General features: G+C 35.1%; 1 protein-coding gene across 1 annotated transcript in view; it reads right to left on the reverse strand.

The window, feature by feature from the left end:
* Positions 1-64: 64 nt before the first annotated feature.
* The window catches only part of LOC145490313 (rab11 family-interacting protein 4-like), a 16,040-nt gene continuing 1,340 nt past the window's right edge, over positions 65-14,764 (reverse strand). The window contains exons 3-14 of the mRNA XM_081469439.1: positions 14,740-14,764; positions 13,244-13,578; positions 12,510-12,554; positions 11,466-11,592; positions 11,238-11,341; positions 6,428-6,518; positions 5,591-5,640; positions 5,302-5,383; positions 4,532-4,669; positions 3,530-3,664; positions 2,849-2,926; positions 65-2,076 (exon numbers count right to left, since the gene is read on the reverse strand). The exon at positions 14,740-14,764 is cut by the window's right edge and continues 103 nt beyond it. Of these exons, the coding sequence (XP_081325565.1) occupies positions 1,918-2,076; positions 2,849-2,926; positions 3,530-3,664; positions 4,532-4,669; positions 5,302-5,383; positions 5,591-5,640; positions 6,428-6,518; positions 11,238-11,341; positions 11,466-11,592; positions 12,510-12,554; positions 13,244-13,578; positions 14,740-14,764 (1,369 nt within the window). The 3' untranslated portion in view covers positions 65-1,917. The remainder of the gene's footprint in view (positions 2,077-2,848; positions 2,927-3,529; positions 3,665-4,531; positions 4,670-5,301; positions 5,384-5,590; positions 5,641-6,427; positions 6,519-11,237; positions 11,342-11,465; positions 11,593-12,509; positions 12,555-13,243; positions 13,579-14,739) is intronic.

Below are 14,764 nucleotides of genomic sequence, written 5' to 3' on the forward strand. Positions count from 1 at the left end.
CCTCTACAACTACATACGAGTCAGCTACCCTGGAATCCATCAACAAACAAAGAACACATGAAACTTTAAATTCCTTAAAAACTTCATTGTCGTCCAAAGTTACTTTGTACAATATTTTTCAATCTTTCTACACAATACAGTATCATTGGTTGATTAACATATTATTTACAAAATCCTCATATTAAAAATACATTATCGATAACATTTCGGAACAGTTATTGACTGCTCTGCTAATTTACAAGGCATCTAATTATTCTTACATAGAGTTTACAAATTTTTAATAACTCACTAAAAAACTTACATTCATTTTCTATTGAACACATTTACTCCCTATAGTGCCAAAGTAATCAAATAATCACCATTTCTCTTTTTGCCAAATGTTTCAGGCCAAACAGTATCACACGAAAGAACCACTCAATAACTTTAAACTGAATGGTCAGACACAGGGATTTAAAACAAGAACCACATTGATGGCACTCCAGGAGAATTGAGCATCATCAAAACATGCCCTTATTTGTTACATTAACAGGCAACTAAGCCTGGTCACCAACTGAGACGCAAGCATAAGCATAAGCAAAAGCATGAAGTATCTTTTGCACCTGTAGGGAAGGCCACAACATGAACATAAGCTTAAAAAACATTAAAATCTTGCGTTCTTCTTTCGTTGCTGTTATTCCCCACCAGAAATAACAGCGACATAAGTAAAAACATAGAAAGAACACAAGGTTATGCAGCAGCTGTGTCCACTATCACACAAGCTTATCCTTGTGTCGCTAGAAGGGACCGTGCTTTAATTTCATCAGTAATTGACTGTTAACCTTTTTTATACTTTCAACAATACTCTCTTGTCGCTCAGAAAATCTCTGCATTTTTCAAGCAGTGTAAAAAAGTAACAAAATGTGAATTCACATACAGTATACAATCTCATTCCAAGAGAAGATTCCCCACTCCATCACCATGGCTGCTAACTGACCAAGGTGATCTGGAGATCTGGGAACGACACTGTATACCTTTATAGTGAAATCGTCATTGCCTAAAAAAATAATTTGTTATGGTATTTAAGCACAGTATAGGTAAGTAGTTGGCAGTTTAGTGTCAGCTTTTTCATCAGTGTTCCAAGTTTTAGACCATGTCTTATCAATGGGTCTTTCCAAATCATTCAAAGATACATTGTCAATTCCATTTTCTCTGTGGCACTCTCAACAATCAACTTATTCATATATTTTTTCCATCTAGAACGCTGGTATTTACACTACACTACAGCTATCAAATAATTTAATTGTTCAAACATTAAAAAATTGTCCACTTGCTAACTGAAGTGGTAGATCACAAAATGCACTGAGGTTTTTTTTTCTGGGTGGGGCAGGGGGGGAAGTTGTTTCCAGGTTCACAAACATCAATGTACGATTAACAATCTCTGCTTTGTAATATTTTCCTAATATGAAAATGAAAAAAAGTTTGAAATGAGAACAAAATTCTCTTTGTTTGACTCGCTTTTTCTTTAGACACTGTGATTTTTGGTTGAGGAAATAAGTGCGTGCCCAATTTTTCCCCAACTGAAAATAATGTCTACTTTAACTGGATACAAGTTTACTTTTTCTCTGTAATTTTACAGGTCTTTAATGGCTTTAGCCTGTAAATGAATAACAGAATGTAGGATGTTTCCTACACCTAAAACAGAAGTTAGACCGCATGTCACACAGTCAACTAAATTAAAGTGCATGATTTCTAAACAGAGACCAAGACTGTAATTAGAAAAACATGTAGCTGCATTCTTGGTAAAAAAATCCTAAAAAATGATTGTAATTTACTGCCTGCGTATGCATATAAAATCTACCATCTAATTTGCCAGGATGTTTGTATGTCAATAAAGATGTACAGGGATGGGTGGGTAGGGGACGAACAGATCAGATGGTGTTATTGAAGCTCAAGAAGTGCAGGATTGTGTTCCATAATCATCATTAACAGTCCATCTAAGTAGCCTCTTAGTCTCCTGTTCTCCTCTTCTTGGTCTCTAAGAGTACTGATAATCTTTTCTTTGTCAGCTGTAACAAGTTCATCGGCCAGTGACCCTTGCTGTTGGATTTAAAAATATGAGTCTTGTTGAGTACAAATACACCCTTAAACTGTTTTTGGAATATTGCAGTTGGAATTCTGGACACCGGATATAAAATTTCTTGTTATGAAAAAATTCCTCAACAATTATTAGACCAACATTAAATGGAACCATGCCTCTACGAGAAAGCAAGGTCTGGATTGAACTTGTGAGAGAGATTAGAATCTATTTTGCATGATAACAGCATAATTTAAATCTGAAAATTTCCAATGTTTGCATCATAACAAAGTCAACTTGAGCCTTGCTTCTACTCAAATCCTGATCACCAATTAAGCACATAACTGTAAATTACGTTATTCTGCTTCTACACTTAATCAGAAAACAGCCCTAAGAAAATATATGTGCTGATTGGTTAAAAATCATGTTTCTATAACTTGATAGAAACACAGAACTACCACGAGCCGCAATGATGGCGTGAGCAAAGAGAATTTACACTTTGATAATCAAAGTTAACAAGTTTTTTCCTTTATTTCTTCACGGTGTTTTCTAAAAAAAATAGAAAACATGTTCTTTGTGTTTCTATCAAGTTGTAGAAACACTTGTGAAAGTTTGGGAGAACTCGAAAAAGCTGTGGAAACACTCGCCTGCGGCTTGTGGTTCGGCCCGTGTTTCCACAGCATTTCTTGTTTACCCAAACTTCCACTTGTGTTTCTATAACTTGTTAGAAACACAGCACATGTTTTTTATTTCTTAAGGAAAAAATAGAACAACCAGTACTTCATCTATCCTTACCTGACCAGCACCAAAGTAACCATCCTGATGCAGCTGAACATTCAGCTCTTCTTTTGAGTTTTTTAAGCTCAAGTTTTCCTAAAACAAAAACAGACTCATTAAAGCATAGCATCAACATTCATGCGTATGAGATGTGCCTTCGGGGAATCATGGTAGTTGTATTCTTCAAAGCAAATATTCAGTCCAAGATGATGAATACAACCACCATGATTCCCTGAGTAATAAATTGTTATCCACCTACATGCAGTTTATTGGCTCACAATTTGATTTAGCACAACATGTTCTCTAACATCTCTTGCACATTCTTCTGTCAAACTCTTGTAGACTTTTAGGCTGCACAAACCTTTGAGGCCCAAACATTTGGGTGAACCTTACAAGGTTGTCCCCTCTTTTCTGGAAATTCCAGAAAATCCTGTTTCATTTGCCACTACAAATTGGGGAAATTCAAACCACAATTTTTGGTCGAACTGAAAGGGCTGCCCCCTTCAAACAAGAGAAGGTGGAATCTCAAAAAACTATTACACCTCAATTTGGGATTAATCAGCTTTAAAAATACCCTAGGCCTGGCATATGTATAAAATTTTGATTCCATTTCCCAGCTTCATTCAGAATGTGTTGACAGCCTTGCACTTACAGTATGTACATATGACAGTCTGTCAAACTTGATTTGACTAGACTTACCTTTATTAGTGACTGCACATGTCTCTCTAAGTCGGTTTTTTGTTGTTCCATGCTGTGATGATCTTTAAGTTTCAGGTCTACTTCATACTTGTATTTTTCCAGTTCAACCATTTGCTCAGAAGCCAAAGCAAGCTCCTAAAGAATCCAACAAGAAAAATAAGTACTAGATATTAACATTACATGTATCAACATGCACAAACAAAAATCTCAATAAAGTGCAAATAGGCATGGGACAGTTGCCATACACAATACTGTCAGGGGAAATACCAGAATAAAAAGAACATTTTTACCATTACAACAAAGCTAATTAATTGTTCCAGAAAACAAAGACAAGAATTTTAAAGAAAAGATGATGGCATCTCTGGACATATAAAAATTGGAAACAGTCTTCTTTTTTTCCAGATCGATTCTGTGAGCATCATTGATACCACTGGAGAAAAACTGTAGACAACCGGCCTGAATGGAGGAAACTCATGTATAGCATGTGCAAATGCTTTAATGAAAAGCACACTGATGGATATTATATGAGAGAAGAGAATGTAGAAGGGGAAAAACAGGAAGCGGATAGCATTTTTTCTTTTCTTTACAGAAAATGGACTCTGTTCTCTGACAATGGACTTTGTTTTGCCTGTTTCCAGAGTAGACATACATGTACTTCTGTGTATTGTATTTGAATTTCATTGCCCCTCTCCAAAAACCCCATGTTGGAGTGTATTTTGCTATCTATAGGAGAGGGCTAAGGGCTCAAATGTGTAAATCCAGAGTGGCTCATGGAGAGGTGTGTCATGGAAACACTCTGGATGCTGATTGTTCCTACCACTACTACCTATTCTTATGGTGAATATTCATGACACAATGAGAAAGGTATCGAGCGACCATGTTTTGTTTACCAAGCTGAAGTTTCTTCTGATGCCAAATTTAAACTTAATTACAGCAGATATATATAAGTACTGGATACCACTATATTCAACAAACTGTGCATATAATTTTTTTTTCCCAGACCTGTTCATGGTGATGTTGTTCTTCTAGCCGTCCCTTTATTTCAACTTCAAGCTTTGCTTTAAGTTCAGCCACTTCATCTGCTTTGATCTGAAGTGCAAGCTCGAGGCTATCGACTTGTTTGACAAGCCTTCTTTTCTCCTGTAAAATAAGCAATAAAACATGCCCTATTTGTTAGCACATTGTTCTTTACAACTACAATGTATGGCTGCCAAAGAGGAATTAAAACTGCATCTAGTTTCTAATGGCAAGCTGTGGCTGTGGCTGTGTGTACATGTGGTGTGTGCTACTAATGGTCCATAGAGTAGACAAGCTTACAGTTGAGTCCCAAAGGTTTATATCTGATTACTCACAACAATATTTTGCTCCCTTAGCAAAAGAAGTCAGAAGAAATTTAGCCTAGACTTTTTGAACTTCCCTATTTCTCAGGTCTTTCCATTATGTGGCTTGATAAGTAGGGATTCCACTGTGTTCTAGTTTGTTCTGGAGTTTAAATTTTTTAACCGTATTGTTTATCTAGGTAGCCTGGTTATCTGATGCTTCACAAGATCCAATAGCTTAAAAAGCCAATGCAGTATGATTGTTAATCTCAAGAATCAAAGTAACTACTTTACCTTTATTGAGTTAGCCAAGCTGGTGAGGCATCACACAGTAACGTACAGTACCTCACGCTAATGTACAGAGTATCACACTAACTTACAATGCCTTGTGCTACATTGTAACTACATGTAACAGTGTGATGCCTCATCCTAATCTAATACAATGGGACTGACCTCTTGACATGTGTCAAGCTCTTTTCTCAACAAAGGCTCCACTTTTTTAAGATTTTCTATTTCCTCTTCAGCTTGAAGTAATCTAAGCCAGAACAGTAATAAAATGAAGAAACATTACATCAATAGCAATATAAATGGGGACCTGGGAGATCCAACAGTATTTTCTCAGCATTATTAATGTTGGCCCTCTCTAAATTAATCACAAGAAAACTAAATGAGACTCCCCACCTTAACAGCTAATTTAAAGTACATGGGAGAGAAAACAATATTAAATGATTATGATACTTACTTTCTGTTAAGTGCTTCTAAAGATTCCTCATTTTCTCTTTCTAATTTGTTCTGAGAAAGAAAATTGACCAAATACAATCTATGTTTTAAGACACGATCATCATAGCCCATGAGATATAAGATCTAAGTCTTGAATAATCTGTTTTTGAAACAATGAGTCTACATTTTTCAACTTTGTCTTTGTCTTTGTCTCAATCTTAATCCATACTTGGGTAAGTTTTGGTTTATTATTACCAGGAAGGAAATAAAACCAATTTTCATTAGTTGAAACCACTAAACATGAAATATTGGCAGAGTAACAGTCTTATATGGGTAAAATCACAGCTTCCTGTATAAAATGAACAAAGATGATTTTTGAACTTTATAAAAGACACTTAAATTACACAAAATTGCCCTAAACTTGAGAAATGTTTACCCAAATGCAATATTATATTTCAATCTTTTCCAATTTTGCCCATATCTGCCCCCTTTTTGGGGCACATATGGGCACATTTTTGGTGTTTTTTGTGGCCTTATGCTCCACTCACGGGAGCAGAGTGGATGAGCAAGTGCTTGGTGTTTTTCCTCCTTAGCAAACAACAATGGTCTTTCTTTACTTGGAAAGTCATTTTTTAATCAGAAAAGTGTGCAAGTTACTTGAGAACCCACGTATTTTGTAGAAAGAGGAGGACAAAAATGTAAATGTTTGAATTACTAGCTCGGGCCAAGTGGTGGTTCCTTCGGCAAATAATCATAACTTTCTGTAGCCTATCAGCTAAGCATGTAAGTGATAGATACCTGTACCTCTGTGGCAGAGAATCTAATAAGTATTACTGCCATCAAATGAACAAAAACATACCAAGGCCAATTTATATTTAAAACTTTCTTCTTCTACTTGTTTTCCTGTTGTTACTTTTTGGCTTTCAATCTGTTCTTCTAGTGCATTTATCCTGAAAAAGAAACCACCAATTAAGACAGTCTAATATTAAAGACTTGGTGATAAAAAATAAATTACTATCAGGCCTGCAAATAATAGCCAGTCATCGGACAGATGTTGGTAAATTTCAGTTTTAACCCGCGAAAGCTTGCCCTGGTCGGACACTGTGACCATGCATGTCTCATATATAAAATGAAAAAATTATTTTCCTTGGGGTTTGTAGCCCAAACTAGGACTTGTTTCATTCTATTATTACATTATTTGATCCACAATATTATGCAAAAAGGTTGTCTCATGTTTAATTTGTACAGTGTGTTACATCCCGACTCTTGAACAGGCCAACACCATGTTTTCTTCAGTTTTTCACTGATTTTTTGCAACACTTTTACCACAGCAAAGCAGTTTTTATGATAAACTGCAGGCACCTGACTTCAATTAGTGAACAAACACAAATGCGGACTGTAGTTATGTATTTATCTCACTGCATCTTGAAGGTGATTGTCGAAAGTATTATTTATCATCCTCAATGCCTTTCAAACCATGTGTCATGTCAGAAATTGTAAACACTCCATTTCAAAGAATATAAATATTTTACATTATACTAAGCTCCAGAACACCCATAAAAATGAAACCAAGTGGATCTGATTCTCCTCAAAAAACAGACTCAATGATATTTTACGTAGTTTAAATTTTCACATCATCTGAGTTTGTCCAATTAAGATGTTGAAATGTGTCAAATAGACCAATCTCTTTAACATTCAATTTCTACATCCTTATTTTTTTTGTCCGACCAGACAGGCTTCTTGTCTAGTCAAAAATGGTCCTGGCCTGACAAATGACCTGCCTGTAGACAAAAATTATTTGCAGCCTTGACTATGAATATAATTTCTGGGAGACCCACTTAATATATGTATTATTCAGGATTCCTTATCCTGGAGCTGTCAAATTTACAGGTACTTTCTATAAACAATAACCTCCATTTCTCAAAAAATATGCTGTGATATTTGTCTGCGGACATTATCTGTTCCAACAAGCAAACTGTGAGCTTTGAGGAACAGATAATGTCTAAAGGAAAAAATATCTGAGCATATTTTCCAGCCAAATGAAGGCTATTGTGTTTATTATTGCTCAAATATTTTTTGCAAGACACCAGATCATTTGAAGATTGGGGAATATCACTTGGATATTCCCCAGTTTTAGCTGGGGCATATTCAGTCATGAGATGACTTAAGACCAATTGCATGCACGCAAAAATATTTGATGGATTTTAATGTGGGATATTCAGTTTCTGATGGTTAACAGATTTCAGCAGACACTTGGACTGTGTTCTACTGGAAATCTGTGAATCTCCTATTCCTGTCTTTTTCATGGACAGAACACCATTTTGGACACGCTGCTTTGAATGGAAAATGATTCTTGATTTCTACCTTAAAACATATAAAATTGACGATTGGGACTGCATTTCAGTGTCTAGAAGATATTAAAAGATTTAACAGAGATATTACTTTCTAAAAAAGCTGTTGGGCTACATCGGTGGACAAGTGAAAATCAACTTGAATTTGATAAAGGTAAATTAACTGCTGAAGTTACATGTAATTTCTGAAACTGAAATTTTAAGTGTTACCCCGCCTGTAACTCTATACTCTGACGAACCACCATCATTTAAAATGTCAGCTCCAAAACTTGCAATTAACGGTGGTTAAATTGCCTTTACCAACTTAAAGTTGTTAAAAAGATAAATTACCGATAAAAACATTTTAGACTATTTTTATGAGCAGTAAACAACTCAGCTGTAACTCATTGACTATTCAGTTATACATGAAGAAAATTTGGGTTTGTAGACTAGTTGAAAAATAAAGTCTCCAGAATACTTTAGAAGTGTCTTTATAAAAGACTGATGCCTTCATGCTAGCGTAGACTATGTGCCAGATGAGTAGGCAATCGCTCAGATGTAATGATGTTGTGTTCAATCACAGGACTGACACAATAAGAAAATACATCCTGGCCATTTTGTCCTGTATAATAAAATTCATGACTAGTGAAAACTAAAATGGCTTAGTAAACACGTCCCTTACAATATTACACTATTAAAGAATATTCTAGAGAAACAATTTTTCAAAATCTATGCTTGATCTTTTTTTAAAACGAATAAAATGAATAATCATTAGAAACAGAAATACACAAGCACAAGCCTATGGAATCCCAATCAACTTTATACTTTCATCACTTAAGATTAGAAGATGTGATGGCAGAATGACCTCCAAAGAATTAACTAAACAAAATTATTTTTTGTAGTTCACAGGCAAATATCAGTCCACCTTTTTACATAAAACATGACTAAATTTGGTCAGTAATATTGCCTGTGTGTATATACCTATTATAGATTCACAAAACATTTTATACCAATTTTGTAACCCCCACAAATGTCCACTGGGTAGCTCCTATAGTTCTTTATCAAGCCAACTGCTCATATAACATGGCAGGATGCCGATCCTATCAAGTTATTGCACAATTTAAGACAACATCAATGTTTTTGGTGGCCAAAATATCAGGTTCTAACCAAGACTGAATAGAAAAATATTAATATCACACATGACAATTATTATTCCCTTATCACTGCTTTATTCACTCATTTATAATGAAAGAAATGAACCCTGACTTTACCTCTGAGAGTAAGAAATAGCAGGTAATAATAAAATAAAGTTTTTCTTACAAAATTATATATTCTGTTACATGTAGACTGAAGTCTGTAGAAGACAGATCTTTTACCATGAATGGATCTCATGCAAGAAAAAGGATAAAGGCAACTTAAAGCAACTGGGCTTGGAAAAACTGTGTTAGAACTTGAGATTTCAAAAATTAAGCCCCAGTTTATGTTGCTAATTCAACAATAAAAACAGCTACAAAAATATCATGAACAAGTTCTATGAGTCAAAGGAATATGTGACATGAAGCAGTATTTTCACAGAGCTATCTTTCACCTGACAATGTGTCCCCTAACTCAAAACAATATTTTTTCAGTTTATTAAAGCATCCTGCTAATAATGAAAACAAGAACTGACTCACCTGCGAAAATTAGAACCAGAAACCAACTACAAATCACTCCCTGACCAAAAACGTGTCTTTCTGTATTGGTTTCAACCAATTTATTCAAAACAAGGAAATGAATTTCAGTCTGCCTAAATTATATGCAAATATGGGGCAGATGTCACTTGAAATGAAAGTTAATTATTCATGCAACAGCTAAAAGGCTTGACGTAGGTAAGGACAGGCAGTGGCCCATTTGAATAAACAAGCCTTCAGGATATTGTTCATGAAACCAGCAGGAAGTCTTCTAAAATCAAGAATAAAAACCTTCTTTCAAATGAAAGAAAAAAACACAAACAAAACCAAATCAGGCAAAGCTGAAACTAACTTAAGTAAGAAATTTTTATTATGTGGAAAACATTAAAGTGTGTATTCATTTGGTTAGCAAGAAACTAGAATATTCATTAATATAATCCATGCCTTGAAAATTCTTTTATGCAGGAAATTATTACCAAACCCATTCAATTCCAGCATCAAGGTTTGAATTCTCCTTACTAAGCTCTTTTACACGTAACAATGACGTACAGAAATTAGGTGCTTCATTGTACATCTATGTACACAGTACGTGAAAACAATAATAACAATATCATTAAGATTGTTGTGAAGAAAAATTGCCAAAAAAGTCTCACATGTACAACAAAATGGCAGCTAAGAAACTCAACAACTTCCTAGCTTAGTTTCTTGCTGGTTAATGCAATACTATTCATGCACACAGAGTACAATAAATCAGAGAGAGAAAAAGGCCTTCTTATGAAGCTTAGAATTTAAAACAAGAACATTTCTTTTCTTTGCTTGTTTGAATCTGGTTTGAACAGTGCAGAGAATTGTTTGCTTCTTTCTATTCGTGACCTGTCTGAACGCTTGACAGTGCTCTATTTGATAGTGCGATATTTTCATTGCTTTCAACCATTTAACCTGACACCAAGCATATTTTTGACAATCTAATACCTATCAAAAGATTATTTCTTTCTGGTAATTTTGTAAGCCTAGGACATAATGATTTTGATTAAAAAAAAACAAAAAAAACTGATGAACCTACCAAATATGAAGATGGGCCAAGGTTAGCAGTTACATTGAGAAATCAAAAAGGATATCTCAGTGGCTATATTTATCAATAATGTACGGTATGTGAATTGACTTTAAATACCTTTTAACGAAGCCGACGTTATATCTTAATATAGCTGCTTGTGAATTTATTAACGGTTGAGTACATTCTACAGTCCACTTTTTGATATTAACCAATATTCCAAATTACCATCATATGCCATGTGTAGTAAACACTGCTTTGCAATACTTATTGCTGGTTGTGTATAGAAACTTGCAACCAAAATACTACAATTAAGCAATTAGACTTCTTGATGTTGCTGATGTGTTTTTAAAACTAATTTAATTTTAAGAGACCAATACATAAACACAAAAAATATTTCCTACACAAGTACCCTCACAAGCCAAGATTCCTTCAACATTTTTTTTTAGAAAATGACTTGCCTGAGTTCAGAGAAGCCAAAATTATTGACAAATAAAAAAAGTCATCTGGATGTAATACATTGGCATAAAACTAACCACTCTTCAGTCACAGTTAGCGAGTCTGCACTGTACAAGTTGTAACTATTAGGAGAAATCAGATGTCAAGCAGTCTGCCTACCTTGAACATAACAATTTGTTTTCTTCTCGTATTTTATATTGTTTATCTGTTTGCATCGCATGATCTTCCTGTAACAGCGATACTTGGGATGATAACCTCTTTAGCTAAAAAGTAAAGGGAACAAATTGAAATAAAATGGTGTGAAATTACAAGTATAAGTTGGCTACACTTGCCAACATGCTACATAAAAACTGAATAGGACACCAAAACCACAAGAAAACCTCAAACCTCTGTCAGAAGAAACATCGATGTTCCGGTTTCACTGTCTGATAGTGCTCTATCACCGATCAGATCATCAAAACTGTTATGTCGGCTGGGGTTCTCCGAGTGACATTTAAAAAGATGCATATTATGACTGTGGACAAACAGAGAGGCAATGAATACCCAGTTAGAAGCAAATTTTAACTAAGCAAGACATCAGTGACTTGAGAAATTATGGAGACAGACAATCGTCTTGACCCTAGATCTCTTTCAAATGACCACTGTTTGACTAAGAATCTTACTTTTAATACCTATAATGACATATCACAACAAATATTGTAAAACTTAAGATGCCTTACTGCAAAGACTCCATTCTAGGAACACCTTTAACAAATACAACACAAATTCCAAAAAAATATGTCACAGAGAATAAAGATTGAACACTTGCATTCTTTGGTGTCACATGACATCCATGAAGTGTCTAGTGTTAACTAATCTGCACTATTGACCTAAACGACCTTAAATCTAACAATATTGAAAATAGTCCCAAAACAAGCAAAATCCCTTTTATTAGGGGAGCTCACTGTCCTTCTTTCATTGTAACATACCTTTAAACATAGACACCAGAATCCCAGAAAAATTTAAAAGACTTTTCAAGACTCTTTCTAACTAAACCTGTCGCAGTTATGTTGAGGAGCAGCATCAAAAACAAAGAATGGACAAAATGGAAAGAGATTTAGTGAGAGGGGGTCAAACCAACTATCCTACCATCACTTGATTAAATAGTCTTTTTCAGTTAAACATTTATTACAAAATAACATTTTTATAAGAAACAAAATTGTTTAGTTCCAGAAAATATCCATACCTCCCTCAGGGAAGGGAAGTTTCACCCCTCTGGAAATTCTGATTGAGCTTCATACATTTCTTTACCTTTTTTGATCCTACAGAACCTTCCACCCCCTAGGAAATTCCAATCCCTTCTGTGGGAGGAGTACGGATATTTTCTGGAGCTGAACATTCTAATTTAATCAACTCTATAAAAAGAAAACATCTCCATACTAAACCATTCACCTTGACATGGCAGCTGCTGCAGCTGAAGTTCTTCTAGAACCAGAGCTGAAAAAATTATCAAAAATGAGACTCAATTTAAAGAATAAAAAATACTCTAACCGTATAACCCAGATAAATCAAACATTTTTCAGTACCCCATTTTCTGTTGCCTAGGGGTTTTATGAAGGGTAAAGCTGGGAGGCAACTGCTTTTCACAGGGAGGCAAAATGTTTTGAACTGAATTTCTTTCGAAAAAAAGAATTCTCCTGAAACCAGGTAAACAATATCATTCTTGAGGCTAGTCAATTTGCCTGGTGCCTGGTCGTTAAATGAAATAACTGGATAATTGGGACCACCATTTGTAGGTTTACTTACTATTTTATGATATATTTAAATCATCAGGCCCAGGTTGTTCAAAAAGTGGATAATGCTATCCACAGGATAAATCACTATCCAGCCTGGCTTGCTTTGTTAACAAACACTTATCCGCTGGATAGTGATAATCTGGTAGATAACGTTATCTGGCCTTCAAACCACTGGGGCCTGAAATATGAAGAGTACTTCAAAAAAATAGATTAATGACAAGATTTTAGCTAATCTTGCATGCATTTTTTACTTTTATTTACCATTAGGTTTTAAATAATTTTACATAAGTTTTTAATAGATTTTCAATTACTGTATATTTAAGAAGGCCATAAGTTTATTAGTTACCCTCTGTAAATAAAGATCCATTGATTGATCATTATCAAACTCACCCTCTATTAAGACGATTCTCAAACTGTCGTTCCCTCCTTAAGGTTGGACTATCTTCAAATGCCGTATCCTCACTAAAGCTCTCTCCATAACCTTCAAATCCTTCCTCTGACTGGTATTCACTTGTGTCTGAGTGTGAACATCTATCGCTGTACATGTCGACATTCATGGCTGCTAAAGTGGCCCGATGTTTCAACCGTGGCCCAGTAGGAGGTGGAAATGTAGAATATTGTTTTTGATTACGACTGAAATTTGAGGTTTGTAACTCGTCTGGAAAATTGTCGTCATCATCACCAATATATTCATTTGTTGACGTTGTGCTGTAAGTGCTGTCCCGCTAAAATAGAACAGTAAATAGTACAGTAGTTTTAGTTTCGAAGTGGGGGGCATTTTCAGTGTCTAATAGTTAGTGCCCTAGACTCTGGGTTGAGCAATCCAGAGTTGAGCACTTATCAGGGTCATTTTAAACATACTGTGTGCTTGATCAAGAAAGTGTTCCTCTCCACTTTTAAGGCCTGGTTAGAGAGCCATAATCAAATCTGCTGTTATCCCAGAATATAGAAAATTTTGATTGCCCTTTTTTAAGTTTAGGGTTTTCTGTTTCTCAGTTCTTGCTGAAGTTAAGCTACACAGAACAATAACAGTAAAAGAAGGCTTTAATGCAAGAATAGTTACAACATTGATAACTTGGATTCCTAGAAAAGTGTTTACGAGCCAGCTTTTGAACAACTGGGTGCAGGTGTATAAGTGGTCCAAACAAATAAAAATAAATAAAAACTTCGCAAACTGTTATTGTTCCTCAAGGCTTAATCAAATGAGTTCTGAAAAGGTTACATGTATTGTTGAAGTGATTCTAGAACGTGAAAAATATACAACCATTGTGATTATAATTTGGTTACGTAAGATTAATGGTATGTGCCTGTGGCGTAAAATGAGCAGATTTTAAATGGATCAGGTAATGTTGATTGTTCCTTAGTGCAAGTGAGCAATATGATGCTACAAGAAAATTGGCACATGTACACATAATATGTCAAGGCAAGATCAAAGTAATTCCAACAATCTGATGTGACGCAATGTTTACTTGCTTCCATTGCAATTTTCATAGTATCATATGCAAATTAGGTGATATAAGAATACGCACAGTCATGAATCCAAATTACGTCAATGACCGATCAAAGTTTTATTCTAAACAAAAAACGTCCCTACATCATGGCCCTCCTATTGTGACCATTAAAAAGGAAAACAGAAGGCCCCCAAAATGAAAACCTAAAGAAGTTCACACCAGTTATTGCCTACAAGGAAATTGTTTCGTGCCTTTTTATAATGTAAACAAACTTGGGGAACAAAATGTAATTTGCACCCCACTTGAGGTCCGTTGTTATTTGACACGGCGGTGAAGTCCTTTAGAGTACTGCCGTGCATAGAAATGAGCAAGGACAACTTCTCAAAGACAAGACAAGACTTCAAATAAATCAATTTAAAATGGGAATTGAAATACCTCGCAACAGCTATCTTCTTGTTGG

Source organism: Orbicella franksi, chromosome 6 (assembly GCF_964199315.1).
Source record: "Orbicella franksi chromosome 6, jaOrbFran1.1, whole genome shotgun sequence".
Classification (NCBI taxonomy): Eukaryota; Metazoa; Cnidaria; class Anthozoa; order Scleractinia; family Merulinidae; genus Orbicella; species Orbicella franksi.